Genomic DNA, 19,776 nt, shown 5'->3' on the forward strand with positions numbered 1-19,776 from the left:
GATCGTATCTAACACAGCCTAAAGACCACCACTAAACATCACAAGACACTGCAGCGGTAACTCCTTCCTTTAGAATATATACCCACAAGCTTCAAAGAAACACCAACAGTCCTTCCCCCTCCCAAATACAACTGCTCCAGAGGACTTTTACAGGAATTTTATTGGCGTGTCTGATTCATGCAGGAACGTGCCCGTGCATAAGGCACTGATTTGTCTTTGGAAACAGCCTTTGATCAAAACGAACATCTCTGGCATCGGCTCCAGACACACAACACTTGGCACGTGAGCAGCCTGGAAGCTGAAGTCAACTGTAGCTTCTCGCTCCATTACTCTGTTGTTAAGGTGGATGTTGTGTTGAGTAATATCACCACATTGGATGGTCCCTGTTTGCTGGTGCTACATTCATATTCGTAAGAGGGAAATTGCTTTTCTGGCCTGAGCGCACCAATGTGCACTGGTTGATGGTTGAGGTAACTTGTTTTCTGCAGAGGTCATAGGTTGTATTACAGTAAAAATACATCTACACTGTGGATTGAGAAGGGGGGGTTTTGTCTTGTAAGTGTATAATGGAATTGAATGGCAGCTAATTATAGCAACCTCCCACCATCCAAAATAAATGCTGGATTCCAGACTGGCTTGTAAACCTTTCAGATGACCCAATAGTCTCTGGATGGGTCATAGCCTACTTTTGCTCATTTTCCAGAATACAGCTCTGCATTTGGCTCTCAATAAAAATATCTGGGAGTGGAATGTTAAACACAGCTCATGGAGAGTAAACAACTTTGTGTACTGGGGTCTGACTGCCCTGCCTGCGCGAACAGGGATGGGAGGAGATCTTATTTATGCCTCTGGCAATCATATTTATGCCAGTCCTGGGGTGTTCTTCATGTTACACTATATATAGTACATTGAGAGTAGCTGTAAAGCAAGTTTTTAGGTGGATTTCAGTTCCTAGTAAATAGGATTTCAAACATACAGCAGTGGAAAGGAATATGCTGTGAGTGTGATGGATGCTTTCATTTTCCCCGAGACTCCGAGCCGCCAAAGGGATTAAAATGTCGCAGGTTCTTTCTTTGAAGAAATTGAATCCAGATGTCAGGCACGTTGGAGGGATCCAGGATCTGGGAAAAGTGCCCGCTGAGGAATACCCCCCAGCCTTTGGGCTCAGTTAATGCACCAGCTCAAGTCTTTTCCCCTCTCCAGCCACTGGTAGAACTGAGATCATTCGTCGTTGGCTCTTGTCAGCAGCAGCAAACATCCTTCTTGTGGGCTTAGGTATAAAATAAAGCAACCCCGAAGTGTCCTGGCTGATGGTTGGGGTTGTGTAACTTGGTCAGACCTGAGCTATGAGGATATTGAGGATGCTGTAATGATTCTCTTCCACTGATGGTAAACTGAAAATCACAATCCAGGCCTCCTAGGGTTCTGTATTAACTGTGTCTGCCTGCCCTCCTCATATGTGATTTATCATGGAACAGTTTGGGTTGAAGGGACCTTAAAGCTCCTCCAGTTCCAACCCCTTGCCACGGGCAGGGACACCTTCCACTGGAGCAGCTTGCTCCAAGCCCCTGTGTCCAACCTGGCCTTGAACACTGCCAGGGATGGGGCAGCCACAGCTTCTCTGGGCACCCTGTGCCAGCGCCTCAGCACCCTCACAGGGAAGAGCTTCTGCCTAAGAGCTCATCTCAGTCTCCCCTCGGGCAGGTTAAAGCCATTCCCCTTGGCCTGTCCTGCAGGCCCTTGTCCAAAGCCTCTCTCCAGCTTTCCCGCAGCCCCTTTAGGCACTGGAGCTGCTCTGAGGTCTCCCCTTCAGGAGCCTTCTCTTCTCCAGGCTGAACCAGCCCAGCTCTCTCAAGCACTGCAAAGAGACGAGGCAGGGTGAGGTTGTGAGTGCTGCCCACCCTGGACACCGGTGCTGGAGGACATGTTCAGCTGTTGAGGAGCATTCCTACGTGCCACACTTGGCAACCTCTGGCACTAGCCAGATGCCATGTGTCGCTTAAACAACTGAGTATTTTTAACTGTGAAAACTTACATCAGCCTGGAATTATACACTGGAATTTGGGTGCATATTTCCTCAGGAATTCATCATTTGTTAATCTAAAGTTTATTTGCTGATGCTTTGGGGCTGAAATAACAAAATGGCATGTCAATACCCCAGAGAGCGTTTTAATTTAGTAGCAGCCCAGAATAACTTGCAGGAGAAGGAATGTCCCAGGTATGAGGCTGCTCAGGACTTGAGGCAAAGAGCTCTGTGTAACAACAGTCCTCCCTTCTCTGTGGAAAAGAAAAACCAGGCTATAAATAAAAGTCAAACGAGGGCTGGGTGACTCCTGTCACTTGAACTCTTCCCAGCTCCCTCATTTGATAGTAGGATGGGAGTCACTAAGGTATTTTGCTCCTAGAAGTGAAAATCCTCCCTGAGTACAGGGGAGGAATGCTATTAATACCCAGTGGCAGAGAGCAGGAAGAACTGGTCTGTTATCCAGTGCAGGGACCGGCTGGGCCACGTTCTCATGGCTTCAGGGCCACCGCAGCATGGGCTGATCCCTGCCTGGAGGGCTGAAGGGAAGGGAAAGGCATGAAAGAGGCTCGGGCCAGGGCAGAGGAGCTGGGTTGGATGGGGCTTAGAGCAGCCTGGTCTAGTGGAGGGTGTCCCTGCTGTGGCAGGGAGCATGGGGAAGGCAGAGGGAGATGGACTTGAGTAGAAGAATACAGCCTGAGTTAGAGGGAAGTTGGGATTATGGTGTAGAATGTATAGGCTATAAATCCCAGTCCGGTATGGGTTGGAAGGGACCTTAAAGCTCCTCCAATTCCAACCCCTGCAGCGGGCAGGGACCCCTTCCACTGGAGCAGCTTGCTCCAAGCCCCTGTGTCCAACCTGGCCTCGAACACTGCCAGGGATGGGGCAGCCACAGCTTCTCTGGGCACCCTGTGCCAGCGCCTCAGCACCCTCACAGGGAAGAGCTTCTGCCTAAGAGCTCATCTCAGTCTCCCCTCTGGCAGGTTCAAGCCATTCCCCTTGGCCTGCCCCTACAGGCCCTTGTCCAAAGCCCCTCTCCAGCTTTCCTGGAGCCCCTTTAGGCACTGGAGCTGCTCTCAGGTCTCCCCTTCAGGAGCCTTCTCTTCTCCAGGCTGACCCAGCCCAGCTTTCTCAGCCTGTCTTTGTTGCTTTTGCTGCACATGGAACAATTCTTTCTTTTTCTCTTTGTTTTGGCTTTCCTCAAAGGGTTCCCCAGTACCACAGCCTGTTCAGGATGGTTTGCACACTGCAGTGGTGTTTGCACTACAATTAACTTTACTAAAGGTCATACACTGCCTCTTGCATGTGTCGTAAGTAGAGCACAGGCAGATAATGTGCAGGTATCGTAATGTGCTCAGAGCTGCTCTAGGGCTGTAGTGATTATATTGCAGTAAAGAGGCCACCTTGGGCCTGGGGCACAGTTATTTTACCTGTGCAAGATCACCTTCCACCCTTGTTGTATTCAGGCTTCTCCGGATGGGATCTCAGGGTGAGTTTTGCCTCAAAATGTCACTTAATAATCCATACAGATGTATCTAGTGCATGGAAATCATCTCATGTTTTTCAGGGGCAGCTGGGAACCACTTGTCTGAGGGAGGTTTTGGTTGCTTTAAGGCCTTACCCATCCTTTGCTTTGAAGGATGGGCAGTCGTCCACGTAACCCTTCCCACGTGCCATGCCAGGAGGCAGACAGGGAGCCCTGTTGCCAGATGTTTCTACAGCATGACATCAGTAGGCTGCATCAGCCCTGTTGCATCACCACGATGTAGGTATCCTCACAAGGTGTCACACAGAAGGTCAGGGAGTCCCTGTCTCCATGAATCATGTGCTTCTATGACAGCAGGTCCCTTCCCTGAGGGCTTGGGATGGAGAAGGACTATGGAACACATCACAGAAAACACATTACATGCCGTGGAGTGCTCTTGGATGCAGGACATGGTGTTCTGGTCCTACCAAGAAGCATTTAAATGCCACCTTTGTGTGTGTGACTCTGCTTCATGCCTTCCCTCTCGGTTCCAGGTTGTTCATCCCTACTTTTAGGTGACTCAGCACAGCCTCTCATTGAAGAGAGATGCGCTCTTTGGGTCCTGAATCTTTAAACATAGAATCATGGAATGGGTTGGGTTAGAAGTGACCTTAAAGCTCATCCAGCTCCAACCCTGTGCCATGGGCAGGGACACCTTCCACTAGAGCAGGGTGCTCCAAGCCCTGCCCAGCACTTCCAGAGCCAAGTTTAACAAATATTTGACCTTAGATCATAGGAAAAATGTTTGATACTCCCCAAAAATTATCAAAACCCAATGGAGGGTTTTTCCTGGTCCTCCCCTGTGTCATCACCCTTGTGCTCTTCTGTTGTCTTAAACTGGTTGACTTCAGTAATCCTAGAAGGAATTACCCATATGTGGAAGAGTCACAGCCTGTCCTTCCAACCAGGGCACAGAAACTCGCTGTATCCCGAGTTTCTCAGAATCCTGCAGGACGATCCTAAACCTCCTGCTCCTGCACCGCAGAGGTTACACAGGCACGGATGTGCTGAGAGCAGCTCTCCAGGGAAGAGAAGCAAATAAGGATTAAAACAAACCCTAAAACTCCAGGGAATGGGACAGCAGGATGTGCCTGATCCCCACGATGAAAAACACCACTGCAAACACCTCCTGCCTCCTCCAGGCAGGAGCTTGGTGAGCACAGGTAGGCAGCAACACAGCCCCCCTCCTCTCGCCACATCAACTCAGTTTATTTTTACCAGCACAAGAGACCTTTTCTTTCGGAGATCTGTAGCAGTGCCAGGAATAATATGACTTGAACAAACAAACACCAAACACAAACCTTTACATCTCCAGCCGGGCCTGCTGGGACAGGCTCTTCTGTTAGAAGAGGGGGAGAGGCTGAGCCCAGCCCCTGGCTACCAGAGCAGTGCCAGCACAACCTCTAGAGCAGACTGAAAAGCACAGGTCTAGACAAGAATTCTTCCCCTTTTTTGAGCAAGGAGGGCTGAAGCTGGTAAAAAAACAACTTGTGGAGGCAAAGACGCTGTCAGGAGCGTGTCCCATCGACACACTTGTGAGATGGTTGTAGGTGGTGGGGGGTCTCAGTGCTGAAAGTGCCAGCACCAAAACGGAGGGGGAAACCACCCCCAAAATAAACCACACATTTAGCTTTATAGAGTCATGGAATCAACCAGGTTGGAAAAGCCCTTTAAGCTCATCCAGTCCAACCATTCCCCAGCACTGCCAAGGCCACCACTGACCCATGGCACTGAGGCCTCATCTCCACGGTGTGTGAGCACTTGCAGGGACGGTGCCTGCAGCCCTGCCCTGGGCAGCCTGTTCGGTATCTGAAGGGGGCCTACAGAGATGTTAAAGAGGGACTCCTTATCAAGGACTGTACCGATAGGAGAAGGGGGAATGGCTTTAACCTGCCCGAGGGGAGACTGAGATGAGCTCTTAGGCAGAAGCTCTTCCCTGTGAGGGTGCTGAGGCGCTGGCACAGGGTGCCCAGAGAAGCTGTGGCTGCCCCATCCCTGGCAGTGCTCAAGGCCAGGTTGGACACAGGGGCTTGGAGCAAGCTGCTCTAGTGGAAGGGGTCCCTGCCCGCTGCAGGGGTTGGAGCTGGATGAGCTTTAACGTGCCCTCCAACCCAAACCAGTCCGGGGCTCTATGAAATAAGGGCTGGGAAGGGAGCACCCCGACCGCCCCGCCGGTGGGCGGGGCTTAGAGCTGGAGGAGGCGTGGTCTCTGCTGTTGCTCCGCCCCCTGCGGTGAGGTGGCGGCGCGGGGCGCCGGCGGGCGCAGAGCGGGGATGAGCGCGGGTTGAGGGGACGGCGGGGTTGGGGTTGAGGGGACTCCGCGTACTGCGGCCATGGTGGCTCACGACGAGCTTGGGGGGCTGCTGCCCATCAAAAGGACTATCCGGGTGATCGACGCGCAGAACCAGTCCTTCAGGGAGCAGGAGGTGAGCTGGAGACCGGGGAAAAGGGGGTGCTGGAGGGGAAAAGAGGTGGATTTGGGGGACTTCCCCCCCACTTCCCTCGGTCAGCGCCTGCGGGGAGGCGATCACCCAGGCAGTGATTTGTTAATGTGTATAGATATATTGCCTTTTAAAAGACGCTTTTCGTAGCCCTTGGGGGAGCGGGGAGCGGAGCCCGAGCTCCTGACCCCGCTCTTCCCACTGCGATTTTCAGTAAGAAATCGCTCGTTGCATCCCTGACAGGATGTTTCCAAATGGTGTGCTTGTTTGCTGCATAAACCATTAAAAACACCTAAATCATGGGGGTTGGGGTGGGTTTGTTTTTTTTTGAAGTATTGTTATTTTTATCATGCGTTGTTATGTAGATGGCAATAATTGCATTCCTGGTTGATGCTCGCATGCCTCCTGCTGCGACAGGAGGCGAAAGGTCAGCAACCAGGTAGGGACCGGCTGCCCTGGGCAGGGCTTTATTGCCGAGATCAGCGGTGAAATGAGGTGGGGAAGGGAAAACGAGGCGGTTCCACGCAGCTCGGGGGCTTCTGAGGGCTTTGGGCTCGTCAAACCCTGCCTTTCAAACAGCCAAACTTGGGCAATCGCATTGTGCGAAAGGGGAACCAGATGTTGGGAGAGGAATAACGTGAACCAGATTGCTTCAAGGGTTGCAAATCGCCTCTAATTCTTCAAACATGTATTTTCTGTAGGGTCTAACCAGTATCGGAGTTAAACTTGGGTCTGGGCTTGAGTAATGCCTCTTAAACCAACCCTGTATCAGTGCCAGGTAGTGAGTCGCTATTGCGAGTTATCAGCAGCGCTGCTTTGGTTGCAAAGAGCCGTCTGGATGTGGGAATGGGCTGTAATCTCCTACCAACGTGTGAAACCAGAGGCTGGTTGTTCACTTTGAGTACTGAGAACAGAGCTTGACGTTCAGCAATCCCCTTGCACATGAATCTTCAGTCAGGTGATGATTTCTGCCAGGAGCTGGTGACTAAAATCCCTTTTTGCTTATTTGGCTGCTTAGGAAAAGTTTGGCTGCGCGTGGTTGCTTGCTTTGTCACCTTGTTCAGTGGTGTGGGACAGGCACGTAGGACATTGCTCTCTAGTAAGTGATCCTTGTAAAACCCACTAATTATTACCCAGCGCGAGGGGAAAGGTTGGAGCTGCTGCTGAATGGGCATTGCTCAAAAGCAGATCCTGGTTTTATTTCTAGTGAGGTGCAGGCCTTTCACAATCAAAGAGTTAACCTGCACATGAAGAAATTCCACCAGTGGGAAGTGTTGCCTTCAAATTTAGCTTTTTGTGTGTATAATATATTTATATTCACTTCTAATAAAGAGCCTCCTGGAAAAAAGTAGTATATCCAAATGGAAGCGGTGCTGTTGGACTCGCTGGGCTTTTAATCAGTGCTTAACACCACCATTTTGTTACAGGAACCTTGCAGGCTTCACTCTAATCTGAGCTCCTGTAAGTAACACACGGTGGAGACAGGGCAATCATTGTTTCAAATAAAATCTCCAGCCTGAGCCAAAGTTATCCATAGCATGAGCCGCTCCGAGGCTCGGCTTACACCCAGGCTGACTGTAAGGGGAGTCCATGACCTCAACCTGAAACGCAGATCGCAGGGAGGGCGAAGTTTCTAAGAAGAGGGTTTTTTTTTCCTCCCTTGGATCAAACAAGAAGGAAAAGAAGAAGAAACAGATGCTTGATTTTGGCAGTCGAGCTGTTCGTGTCTGAGCACTCGCAGAACAGAAAGTGGGATTTGCTTAAGAGAGGGGAAATGGCCTTTTGCTAAGTGAATTCATAGCATACACAAGTCTTTCTGTTGGCCAGACACCCCAGGGAGGCACATTGCATGTACAGAAATCCCTTTGGTTATGTCTGATCTGTGTGAAATTCCTCTTTCCTCAAGGCAGAGGAGGGCTTCTCGGAGCACTGCTCCCTCGTGTTACAATGGAGCAGGGTTTTCCCATCAATCCCATCTTTGCACATCTCACTATGTATCAACTGCTCAGAAAAGTGGTGATTTATAATCCCAGGGAGCCCTTGTGTCCCAAAGAGAGCGGCAGGAATGCCTTCAGCCAGACTTTGTGCATATGCATGTGTCACTTCAGCCCAGCGCAGATGTGGGGGAAAGCATTCACACATGTCCCTCCGCACAGATAGTGTGACATGGCAGCTCCAATCTGGCAAGGCTGCAGGGTTGACCCCTTTACCAGCGAGCTGCGAAAGGCTGTACAAGCATCCTAAAGCCCTGAGGTTTCTTGCTATTCATTTTCAGTGCCACATTTTTTCTTTGCCATGCTATTTATATCACTGGCCTTGACAGAGCTGTGTGTGGCTTATGTCTGTGTGTTTTCTGCTTACATTCCTGCTGTGTCTTAAGCCTCTCTTGGCTTGTATCCCTTTATTCTAGTACACCGATACGTTGTTTTCCAGAAGTAAATCACCTTTCCTTTTCCTCCACTCTGAAACGTCTGCAATTCATTAGTTTCTTTGTTTTCTTTTGAGCCAGGCCTGACTTTCCAGCCTTCTGCATAATCCTTTTCCTGACTGACTCTGTCTGGAGCCTCATGGTTGGCAAAGAAAAGCAGGACTGCAGTTCCCAGTGCTCTACCTAAACTCAGCTCAAGGTTGAGGACTCTCTTAAAGCTTTCCACAGTACCCTCATAGTTCTGAGGGCTTTAAGCACAGCTTTGAACACACTTTATGCTGTGCCAAGAGGTCTTTCTGTCCTGCATCACTCATAAACTGTTTCTTTTCATGTTTCCCCCCACCCCCCCACCCCTGCAACTTTGAAGACTTAAATCAGTGTGAGCTCAGCTCCTCTGTTGCCTAACACTGCATGTAGGCAGACAGGGCGACGGCCGCTCCTCGGGTCATGTTGCTGAAATCAGATCTTACTTACAGAGCTTTTCTGCTTCCTCAGTCTCCTGACTGGAATCCAGCTCTGTGTGTTCTTACTGCCATTATTTCGGTTTCCAGCAGTTGTCACTTCACATAGAAGCAAAGAGTTTGGGGCACCAAACGGGAATGGAGGTGGAGACAGCAGGCAGCTTGTCCTAAGCTGTCGTCTCAGTCTTTGCCTTTGGAAATGTGAGAGGAGATACTGAAATGTGATTAACCCAAAATGCGTAATGGTAAAACTTCTGCTGAAAGGAACTCAAAAAAGAGTCTGTTTCCATCAACTTAAATGAATTTCACGCTAAGAAATTCCTTGTGATGATGAGTCACATCCAACCATCTGCCAGATATTGAAGGGCACCGGGGCACCTTGTCCTGCCTTTCCCCTGTCGTTAAGCTCTGAGCCTATCTTTCCCTGGCTTCCCACTGGGCACACCTTTTCTGTACAGTCCTTCCAACACAATATTACTGATATGAAATACGTATAGTTGCCAGCATAGGTTTCAAAAGTGATGTAAGCTCAAGCATCAGGAGGTTTCCGTGGGGCGTTTCCTCTTTCTTGGCAGCCTTTTGGTCAGCACAGAACTGAAAACGCTCCGGGTTCCCAGCAGGGATTAGTGGTGTAGAAAAGCAGAAGCTCTGTCTTTCAAATCTAAATAAGTATAAGAAAAATGGTTATGACTTGTGGGGGCTGAAGGGAGAGTCAGGAGCGGAGAAGAAGCTTTGGAAAGAGTGGTTTAAACTCTGTCTACTTCATGTGTTCGTGTCCCTCACAGGAATGTTCAGCATGTGGCCATTTGCTGTTTGTTACAATAGTTTCTGGGCTCCGACTGCTCCTTTTCTCTCCAAAATCAAATGGAAAAGCACATTCTTTCTACAAAGGAAGACATGATAAAATGGAGAAGCTCATCACAGCTCCATCTTTAGCTGAGAGGCACTTGCCTTGTGGAGGAAAATGCTTCAGGCTATTTATGTTCAGACCATAACAGTCGCTATTCGAGCCCTATTTTGACTTCTGACTGATGTATGTGTTATCTTGTCTCTTTTACTGGGCAAAGTGTCTGCAGTTTAATTGCAACCTTCCATTTCAGACAAATATTTACAGCCTCTGCTTTCCTTGCAAGATGAATGGCTACTTCAAACCACCCTCTTTGCTGTGTTTCCCACTCCTTAAGTGGGTTCATGCTTTTTAAACCTCCCTGGGCAGCTTGAGAAATTCAGTGGGAGTCACAGGCAGTACAATTTGTTCTCTGCTTTATTTACAGGAGCCAAGCAACAAGAGGGTTCGGCCTTTAGCACGGGTCACATCCCTGGCAAACTTGATCTCTCCTGTAAGAAATGGTGCTGTTCGGCGCTTCGGGCAGACCATACAGGTAAAAACCAAAGCTTTCTAGTCATAGAATCATGGAATGGTTTGGGTTGGAAGGGAGCTTAAAGCTCATCCAGTTCCAACCCCCTGCCACGGGCAGGGACCCCTTCCACTAGAGCAGCTTGCTCCGAGCCCCTGTGTCCAACCTGGCCTTGAACACTGCCAGGGATGGGGCAGCCACAGCTTCTCTGGGCACCCTGTGCCAGCGCCTCAGCACCCTCACAGGGAAGAGCTGCTTCTATAGTTCTAGAAGCCTCAGAGATACGGGGAAGGTATTGCCTGTATGGGGGTAAAACAGGCACTGGGGTTTCAAAGCATCTCCTGAAAATCCACTCTATAGACTCATAGAATCAAGTAGGTTGGAAAAGACGAAGGACACAAAGCTTATTTGGGACCTAGGAAATGAAGAAGAGTTCAACAGTTCAGTGGTAGCTTGTGGGATAACCAGGTTGTTAAGCAATAAAAATGTTAAACTGATTCAGATAGAGGGAATTAGTTGACAAACTGTTCTAGCGCTTGAGATAGGTGCATTGGAGCACGTGCACTGACCCTGCTGCTCAGAGATCTTTCACTCATGTTACAGAAGTGTTGTCTGAGGAACACTAACGCCATGCATGCAGATAAGAATGTTTCTGTGCCTGGGTTCTAGTAGTAACCTTGCAGATCATGAGAGCAAAGTTCAAGTGGCTCCTGATTACCCCCCTAATAGGTAGAATTATGATCCTAGTTTATTTACTTCCTCATACCTTGGAAATCAACCCAAGCTTTACGTTCCCATCCTCCTCCCAAGTGCTGGGAGTGTTGGATCAGTGCGGGGAGAGGTGCATGGAAAAGCTTGGCAATCTCAGGGCTTTCTCAGCAGCTTGATTAGTGTTCCTTTATCTAAGGAAAAATGTCTGGGTGTGTTTTTCCTGCCCTGCACAACAGAGGAGATTGGGAGGGGTATGGATAATACTATAATACTCCTGTACTTCTGAAACGTTAGCTCTATATATTCTTTTAACTCTCTTTGTTTTCTTAATCCCTGCAGTCATTTGCCCTGCGCAGTGAGAGCAAATCTCCTGGCTGTGCCCAGAAGTCATGTAGCAGATCTGCTGCTCCTACTCCTCCTAAAAGAAGAAACAGTGTTCTTTGGTCCGAGATGTTAGATGTCAACATGAAAGAGTCCCTGAGCACCAAAGAAATCAAGCGCCAGGAGGTACAATATCCCTTAAACAGCAGGACTGGGATAGGCAGTGAGGGCCTTGGCTTTGGCTGTTTCTTGGTGGGGAAAGGAGTAATGAGCATCAGTGGGTGGCTGTATCTTCCTGTGCACCTCTTGTTTCTAAACCACTAGATTTATTCCTGCATTAGTCATGGGAAAAAAGGTAGGTTTCTCTCTCCAGAGTCTCCAGGGAGTTCATCCCCCCAGTTTGACTCTTCAGAGATGCCAAACTCTTCCCACAGGGGTGCTCAGCATTGCTGAAATTCAAGACCCAGCCACACTGGTTGCTTTGCAGCAGACCCAAAGTCAGGTTCCTTGTAAAGCAAGCTGTCTTAAAGCTCTTGACAATTGGTTGAAAGCCAAACAGCAAGGCCTTGGCTTACGTTTTTCCTGTAGTTCTTAGACAAATCTTCTAGTGACAACACAGAAGCTGACTAAAGGGATTTGACCTCTGGTTTTCTGGGGTTTGTTCTTTTTCATACTTGCTTGTGTAAAAGCAGTGATTTAAAAGGCACTACTATTTAATTTGGCTTGTGCACGAGCCTCAGAGCTTTCACACAGTTGTAACTTTGCTTTCTGGGAGCTGGGAAAGCCAGCAGATTTACTAGAGGTTGTTGTGCACAGGTGACATACAGTGAATAAGATGGCAAACCTCCCCCCTGTTCAAGCTGCAGAGACAGGATGTGCTTTATGTGAGCTGAAAAGCTCTTTTAGAAGAAAACTGGGGTTAAAAATCACTTCCTAATCTATCACTTTCCTCACAGGCAATCTATGAAATGTCCAGGGGAGAGCAGGACCTGATTGAAGACCTGAAGCTTGCCAGAAAGGTGAGTGGGTTGTTTTCCCTGCATTCAGTAGTCAGATAATAATGTGATTTCTTTACACCTGCAAACATTACACATGAGCTTTATCAGGCTCAGAATCCATACTTGGAAAGCTGGCCTGGAAAGCTGACGTGAGCAATCCTATGGTAGCAACTTGCTTGCAGCAAAGCCAACCATAAAAGGATTGTTCTTTGCAACCCTGCAGAGCCAGTTGGGGGTTCCCTCTCCTGGATGAGAACAGCTTTCATGTGAAGGTCTCAGAACCTTCCTACAGAGGGGAATCTTGTGGCAGTCAAAGCTGATGTTACTGTGGGCTTCATATCTGCCCTGCATGTATCATGTCACTTCATATCTGCCCTGATATATCCCCTCATATTTAATTTGTCAGCTGTTAGACTCAAGAGATCTGAATATATTCTAATACTGCCATTCTTTGCCAGGCCTATCATGATCCCATGCTGAAACTCTCCATCATGTCTGAGGAGGAGCTCACCCACATATTTGGTGACTTGGATTCTTATATTCCTCTGCATGAAGGTAAGAGCAACAGGATCATTTCACAGTGTGCTGACTAAGAGTTAAACTCTTTCTTGTGTTAGAGCAGCTTACTGGGGCATTGTTGCAACTTCTATTTTTGTGTTTGAATTCCAGACTTGTTGGCAAGTTTAGGAGAAGCAACAAAACCAGATGGAACAGTGGAGCAGATTGGGCCCATTCTTGTGAAGTGGGTGAGTACATAGAGAGAGAGTAGACTAAAAATGAGCTGAAAGAACATGTAAGCTAAAAGCTGGGAGCTTTTGTGACCTTGAGTGAAAGATTGAAACGGAAATCCTGGCTGCACTGAAAACAATGGGACTCTGTCAGCCACAAGGGCCCCGATTTCGCTCTTGAGACTTGGGCTGGTGTGACTGCAATTAGTTGATGATTTATGCTTGAAACGACTATATCTTCTGGACTGTTTGCCACTAATGTGACTGCAGTCGTGTTATCGCCACTAATCTCCCAACATCTGAACTTCAAAGGCCTCGTGCGCCTTGTTCTACTCACAAAGGACTAGCTACATATACAAGATAGTCTGTTAGATATTGCAGCAAGGGAAGTAGAACTCCCCAGGCTTGACATGTTAATGTGATTTGCCTTTCCTACATAGAATTTAACTCTGGAATATCGTTCTATTCTCCTACAGTTACCACGGCTCCATGCCTACAAAGGTTACTGCAGCAATCAGCTGGCAGCCAAAGCACTTCTGGATCAGAAGAAGCAGGACAGGAGGGTGCAGGACTTTCTTCAGCGCTGCCTTGAGTCTCCTTTCAGCCGCAAGTTGGATCTTTGGAGCTTCTTGGACATTCCTCGAAGTCGGCTCGTCAAATACCCACTGCTCCTGAAAGAGATCCTGAGGCACACTCCCAAAGACCATCCCGATATCCAGATTCTGGAAGAAGCTGTAAGTAACAGTGATTTCATGATCCCTGTTCTCACATAAGCATCTCATCGTAAAAGACTTGATGATCTGAAAGGTCTTTTCCAACCCAGCTGATTCTATGATTATACCTGGGCACGGATTCCATGGGCTGAGGTTCATTAAGGGGAGCAAACACATGATACGTGTTAACATCTACCTTTAGACTGCCACTGCGGAGCTTTGCAATTTATATTTGAACTTCATATATAGTGTTTTGCTGGTGCTCAGATTAGAAAACACCCATTTCAGCTTGTCCATGCTGGATGGTGATGTTTGGGGGGATTAGAAAGCTTTCTAAAACCCTCAGCAACCTTGTGGGGTGGTTTTCTTGGTGGATGCAAATCTGTGACTGCAACAAGCCAAGTAGGAGATCAGTCCACATGGATTCCATCGTCTGGCATCCTTAAGCAGGGAAGATACACAAGCAGAGGTGGCTATTTGATGATTTGTTATTTTGATTTATAGATATCTATAATCCAAGGAGTCCTCTCCGACATCAACCTGAAGAAGGGGGAGTCAGAGTGCCAGTATTACATTGACAAGCTGGAGTACCTGGATGAGAAGCAGAAGGACCCCAGGATTGAGGGCAGCAAAGCCTTACTGTGCCATGGGGAGCTGAAGAATAAAAACGGACATGTAAGTCCCTCACGTTCATGGTGATTAATTCCCAGGTTCGAAAACCTTCCCTCAGAGGTACTCTAAAACTGATTGTCTGTTCTAGCAGGACCAGGAGCATTTCCATCCTTCAGGTTAGTTTAGACAATTCGCTAAGTATAAAAAGCAGAAGAGAAAGCACCTGATGGCAGCCCGCATTGCAGAGTGTAAGGAAGGGAAAGTTTCCTGCTGACAGCTTTACAATTGGCCTCCAGAAGCTGGAAAATAATTAGCACAGAATTACCATAGAAAGTGTGCTCTGTGCCCAAGCACTCCATCAAAAGGGATTTCCTGCTGGCTGTTTACTTTCAGGTGCTCTGACATTCCCCATTATGAGCCCTGGCTCACAGCTCTTCCAAACAAAAGTGTTCCTGCAAAAGCCTGTTTGGCTTTGAGATGAACTGCCAGAAGTTTATCTCCCGCTGCAGCAGCGCTGAAAGACCCTGTTCTGCTCCAGGGTTTGCTGCCTTTTGTTCCGGCTTGCAGGAGTAGCCTCATTGTAAACATCAAATCTTTTCTGTTTTCTGTATTTTTCTATTGTTGGTTGGGGTCAGGTTCTTTTTGTTTCATTTGGCCACTACATTTGTATACACATGAAGCATCCGGGGCCCCAGGGACATGGAGCTGTTGGAATAAGTCCAGAGGAGGCCACAGAGATGCTGCAAGGGCTGGAGCAGCTCTGCTCTGGAGCCAGGCTGAGAGAGCTGGGCTGGGTCACCCCGGAGAAGAGAAGGCTCCTGAAGGGGAGACCTTAGAGCAGCTCCAGTGCCTAAAGGGGCTGCAGGAAACCTGGAGAGGGGCTTTGGACAAGGGCCTGTAGGGACAGGCCAAGGGGAATGGCTTGAACCTGCCAGAGGGGAGACTGAGATGAGCTCTTAGGCAGAAGCTCTTCCCTGTGAGGGTGCTGAGGCGCTGGCACAGGGTGCCCAGAGAAGCTGTGGCTGCCCCATCCCTGTCAGTGCTCAAGGCCAGGTTGGACACAGGGGCTTGGAGCAAGCTGCTCCAGTGGAAGGGGTCCCTGCCTGTGGCAGGGGTTGGAACTGGAGGAGCTTTAAGGTCCCTTCCAACCCCAACCAGTCTGGGATTTTGTATTATCAGAAAAGATTCTGCTTCTGGTCATCCTATTCCTGGTATTCCTGGCATCTGTAAATCATAATTCACTTTTTAAGGGTCTTTAAAATAACAAACCTGTTGGTGTAAGTGTGGTCTCTGCCACCTCTGCCAAGGCTCTACATTGCTGCAACAAGAAACTCGGGAAGTTAACATGGGTGAAACTCCAGATAACGTGGCCTTGAATTCCAGAGGAGATGTGACAGCTCTGAATGCAAAGTATTATGCTTTGCTCATATTCAAATGTATTTTTCCTTTCAGAAACTCTATGTCTTCCTCTTCCAAGACATCCTGGTTTTGACCCGGCCGGTCACTCGCAATGAGCGTCAGGCCTACCAAGTATACAGGCAGCCCATCCCTGTCCAGGAGCTGCTCCTGGAGGACCTGCAGGATGGAGATGTGAAAATGGGAGGATCTTTCCGAGGAGCCTTTGGCAATTCTGATAAAGGTACAGAGCAAACCAGTTCATCTGCATGGGAATGTGTTGGTGGGAGATTGGTGAGGAATGCCTGAGGGACCTGGGGCGTTCAGTCTGGAGAAGAGAAGGCTCAGGGGGGACCTGATGGCTCCCTACAAGTGCCTGACAGGAGGATGGAGCCAGGAGGGGCTGGGCTCTGCTCCCAAGGAACAAGGGATGGGACAAGAGGAACCGGCCTCAAGCTGCACCAGGGCAGGTTTAGATGGAGCTGAGGAGCAATTCCTGCCCCAGAGGGTGCTCAGGCATTGGAACAGGCTGCCCAGGGCAGGGCTGCAGGCACCGTCCCTGCAAGTGTTCACACAGTGTGGAGACGAGGCCTCAGTGCCATGGGGCAGTGGTGGCCTTGGCAGTGCTGGGAACGGCTGGACTGGATGAGCTTAAAGGGCTTTTCCAACCTGGTTGATTCTATGGTTATACTTGAGCACAAATCCCCATGGGCTGAGGTTCCTTTACGGTATCAGCCACATGTTAACATGAATCATAGAACCATAGAATAGTTAGGGTTGGAAAGGACCTCAAGATCATCCAGTTCCAACCCGCCTGCCATGGGCAGGGACACCTCACACTAAACCATCCCACACAAGGCTTCATCCAACCTGGCCTTAAACACCGCCAGGGAAGGAGCACTCACAACCTCCCTGGGCAACCGATTCCAGGGTCTCACCACCCTAACAGTCAAGAATTTCCTCCTTATATCCAATCTAAACTTCCCCTGTTTAAGTTTTAACCCATTACCCCTTGTCCTGTCACTACAGTCCCTGACGAGGAGTCCCTCCCCAGCATCCCTATAGGCCCCCTTCAGGTACTGGAAGGCTGCTGTCAGTGCTGTGCTTAGCAATGTATTTGGTGGCCGTGAACTTCATATCTGGTGTTTTGCTGGTGCTCAGATTAGGAAACACCTATTTCAGTGTGTCCATGCTGGGTTGTGGCATTTGGGGTTGGTTCTGGTGGGGTTTGGATGCTTTCCCTGCAGCAAAGCAGTCCAGGTCTCCTGTCTAGCAATGCAATCTCTAAACATTGAGCTTGAAACTGATCTGCTTCTTCCTATGTTTATCCTCAGCTAAAAATATCTTCCGAGTTCGCTTCCAAGATCCCTGCCCAGGCCAGTCCCACACGCTGCAGGCCAACGACGTCTTCCACAAGCAGCAGTGGGTGAACTGCATCCGAACAGCCATCGCTCCCTTCCAGCGGACTGCAGCCACAGCCGAGCTCAAGGAGCTGCCGGAGCTAAGTGAGGAGCTGGAGGAGAACAACCCCTCCGTGCCCAACATCAGAGCCCAGAAGAGGCAGTCTGGCATATCCGAGATGGAGCTGGATGAAAGCACATCCGAGTGTGGCTCCATCCTGGACTCGGAGGAAGGCAAGGGAGGGAAAGCACAGAGATCATCGACTGGGCACAGGACAACGCGGGAGAAGCAGCTCAGTGGGAAGCGGAAAGAGACGCTGGTGTGAAGGAGCCCAGCACCATCCTGCTGGAAGACTGTTAATTTATAAATACTGTGTACATTTTCCTATGTGAGCATGATTGGATTCACTCTGCTGAGCAGGACGTTCTTGATGGTGTAATGGCAGCTACTGGTATACAGTCAACACTGTTGAGCTGGAGTCTGGTTTTAGCAACACGGCCACTTTGAACCTGGCTTTAAAGCTGGGAGGGATTCAGAAACCTGCTTATGGCCGATTGGAGGAGCAGACTTGGCTTTCTGAAAGCTTGCTGTTTGAGGCTGAAACCCAGGCAAGCTACAGCAGAAGCAGGGGCTGGCAGCACATCCCTGGGCAGGGGCGTTGGATCCACACACAGGAGTCCTCCTAAAGGGCGCTCGAAACCTGAATTCCCATTTTCTCCTTGCCGTGGTTCCCAGAATCCAACTTTTCCGTGGTAAAAAAGCAAAACCAGACCCCAGGTTCAACAGGGTTTCAATTTACCTACTGGAATCTTTCATCTTCCTATGTCCTTTGTACATTCCTCATTTCCACTCTCGGAACCTGCCAGCTATTTAATTGTTTTGTGGTAGTTTTGTTCAAGTTTGGGGGGGTTATTTTGGTTTTCTCTGTGTTTTTCCCTTTTTTTTTTTTGTACTTTTGTATTTTGTTGTGGTTCACACTTGGCATTTCCTTTCAAGTACTTGATTCCTTCTCTGGGGTGTGCGTGGCAACGCCTCACCCCCACACTTCCATGGGGCACTGATGAGCTGGTGGCTGAGAGGAGACACTCAACCTACCCCATCACAGTGAGCCACAAAGGCTTGTGTTTGCCCTGGACTACTGAAAGAGAACTGCATTGCTGGGGTGTAGGAATGGTTTAGGCAACGTCGTGTAAAGGGTTTGGGGAGGGAAGAGGAGCAGCAACTAGAGGGGAATAGCAGGGAGTGAAGGTAGATTTACTTTTGTTACCGTTGCCTTTTGGAAATGAAATGCCTTTCGCAGGGAGGCAGGACTGGAGGCAACCAAGGGGTTATTGCATGTGGTAGAAAGGTAGAGAAGAGAAAGTGAGGTGTAAAGCCAGAGGAGATAGAGGTTGTATATACTCATAACGGCAACACTGCCATGTTCTAGAGGTCCAAAGATTTGTGTAAGAGATGCACTGCAAAGGGTTGTAGGAAACGAAGTGGTGACAGCTTTGAGCACAGCCAACAACAGGTCCTTCGACTGGTCCTTCCTGCCCTTCAACCGGTGATGCCAGGGTGAGGACAGCGCTCCCGCGTACCCATCCTTGAGCATTACCCAAAATTGGGCGTGAGGAGCCGTATCTCACACGCAGAGGGTCGGTGCCTGTGCTGCTGGGATGGAGGAGGGTGTACATAGACACGGACGTGTGGTTCTCTGTAAATGCGTTGTACAGTTTGAGTGCCAAGTACATTAAACTCCTGAGAGCCTCGCTCCTGCCTTGACTCAGTCACTGCCGGGGAGGGACGTGCTCAGGGCTCTGCTGCACACGAGCTGCCTGCCCCATCCCTGGCAGTGTTCGGGGATGGCGCTTGGAGCAAGCTGCTCCAGTGGAAGGTGTCCTTGCCAACGGCAGGGGCTTGGAACTGGGTGAGCTTTAAGGTCCCTTCGAACCCAAACCGTCCCTGACGCAGGTGGTTACAGCTCAGCGAGCGGTGTGAGCAGCCACCACCCTTGTAGGACAGGGCTCTGCTGCCTGACTCACTGCAGCTCTTGCAGCACCCTCCTCCCTTTCTGGGGAAGAAGGGAGCGGTGCGGATACTCCTTGTTCTGGGGCGCTGAAACCTCCTTGCCCTGGAAAACAAACCCCTCCCTGTTTTGCAGGCAGAAATCCTCCCGGATCAACCTTCAGCCTCGGCACAAAGGGGACTCCCCTCTGCTGGGCCAGCTTCTGGGGAGCACCCGGTTGTCAGCACCGCAGTAAACCCATCGGCTCTCCCAAGAAGCTGCCGCCTGATGATGGAGGGTGGGTTTGGGCACAGCAGCAGCTCCTGGATGGAGCCCCATGTCCCTTCCTTCAGCCTGGCATCATTGCCCAGGCTCCCCACCGCATCCCGGTGCCCAGGGGAGGTGCAGCTCAAGCTGCAGGGATGGAGTTTAAGGCTGAGCTTTGAGCAGGAGGGGCCTCAGCCCTGGCCAAGCAGGAAGAAACTGGAAAAAAGCCTGGAAGAAGCAACCCAGACATTAGGGAGCTGCGGGAGCACACGGCTCATCCCAACTGGAGAGGAAATCCTGCGGAGCGCCTGCTTATCCTCATGTGCGTCAGATGGGGCTGAGCCTTTGTCTCGTCATCCAGTAGCCAACAGCAGATCAGCCAAAAACCTGATTTCCCTCTAAAAGTC

General features: G+C 49.6%; 1 protein-coding gene across 2 annotated transcripts in view; it reads left to right on the forward strand.

The window, feature by feature from the left end:
• The window catches only part of NET1 (neuroepithelial cell transforming 1), a 56,683-nt gene extending 37,817 nt beyond the window's left edge, over positions 1 to 18,866 (forward strand). Inside the window, exons 1-10 of one of the 2 annotated variants that reach the window (XM_065674082.1) lie at positions 5,837 to 5,974; positions 10,153 to 10,260; positions 11,287 to 11,454; positions 12,225 to 12,287; positions 12,725 to 12,821; positions 12,936 to 13,012; positions 13,471 to 13,728; positions 14,212 to 14,382; positions 15,772 to 15,958; positions 17,049 to 18,866. In XM_065674082.1, the coding sequence (XP_065530154.1) occupies positions 5,882 to 5,974; positions 10,153 to 10,260; positions 11,287 to 11,454; positions 12,225 to 12,287; positions 12,725 to 12,821; positions 12,936 to 13,012; positions 13,471 to 13,728; positions 14,212 to 14,382; positions 15,772 to 15,958; positions 17,049 to 17,440 (1,614 nt within the window). In that variant the 5' untranslated portion in view covers positions 5,837 to 5,881 and the 3' untranslated portion in view covers positions 17,441 to 18,866. Of the gene's footprint in view, positions 1 to 5,836; positions 5,975 to 10,152; positions 10,261 to 11,286; positions 11,455 to 12,224; positions 12,288 to 12,724; positions 12,822 to 12,935; positions 13,013 to 13,470; positions 13,729 to 14,211; positions 14,383 to 15,771; positions 15,959 to 17,048 lie in introns of those variants that run through there. The other variant, XM_065673994.1, reaches the window with a different exon arrangement.
• The last annotated feature ends 910 nt before the right edge of the window (positions 18,867 to 19,776 follow it).

Source organism: Lathamus discolor, chromosome 1 (assembly GCF_037157495.1).
Source record: "Lathamus discolor isolate bLatDis1 chromosome 1, bLatDis1.hap1, whole genome shotgun sequence".
Taxonomy (NCBI): Eukaryota; Metazoa; Chordata; class Aves; order Psittaciformes; family Psittacidae; genus Lathamus; species Lathamus discolor.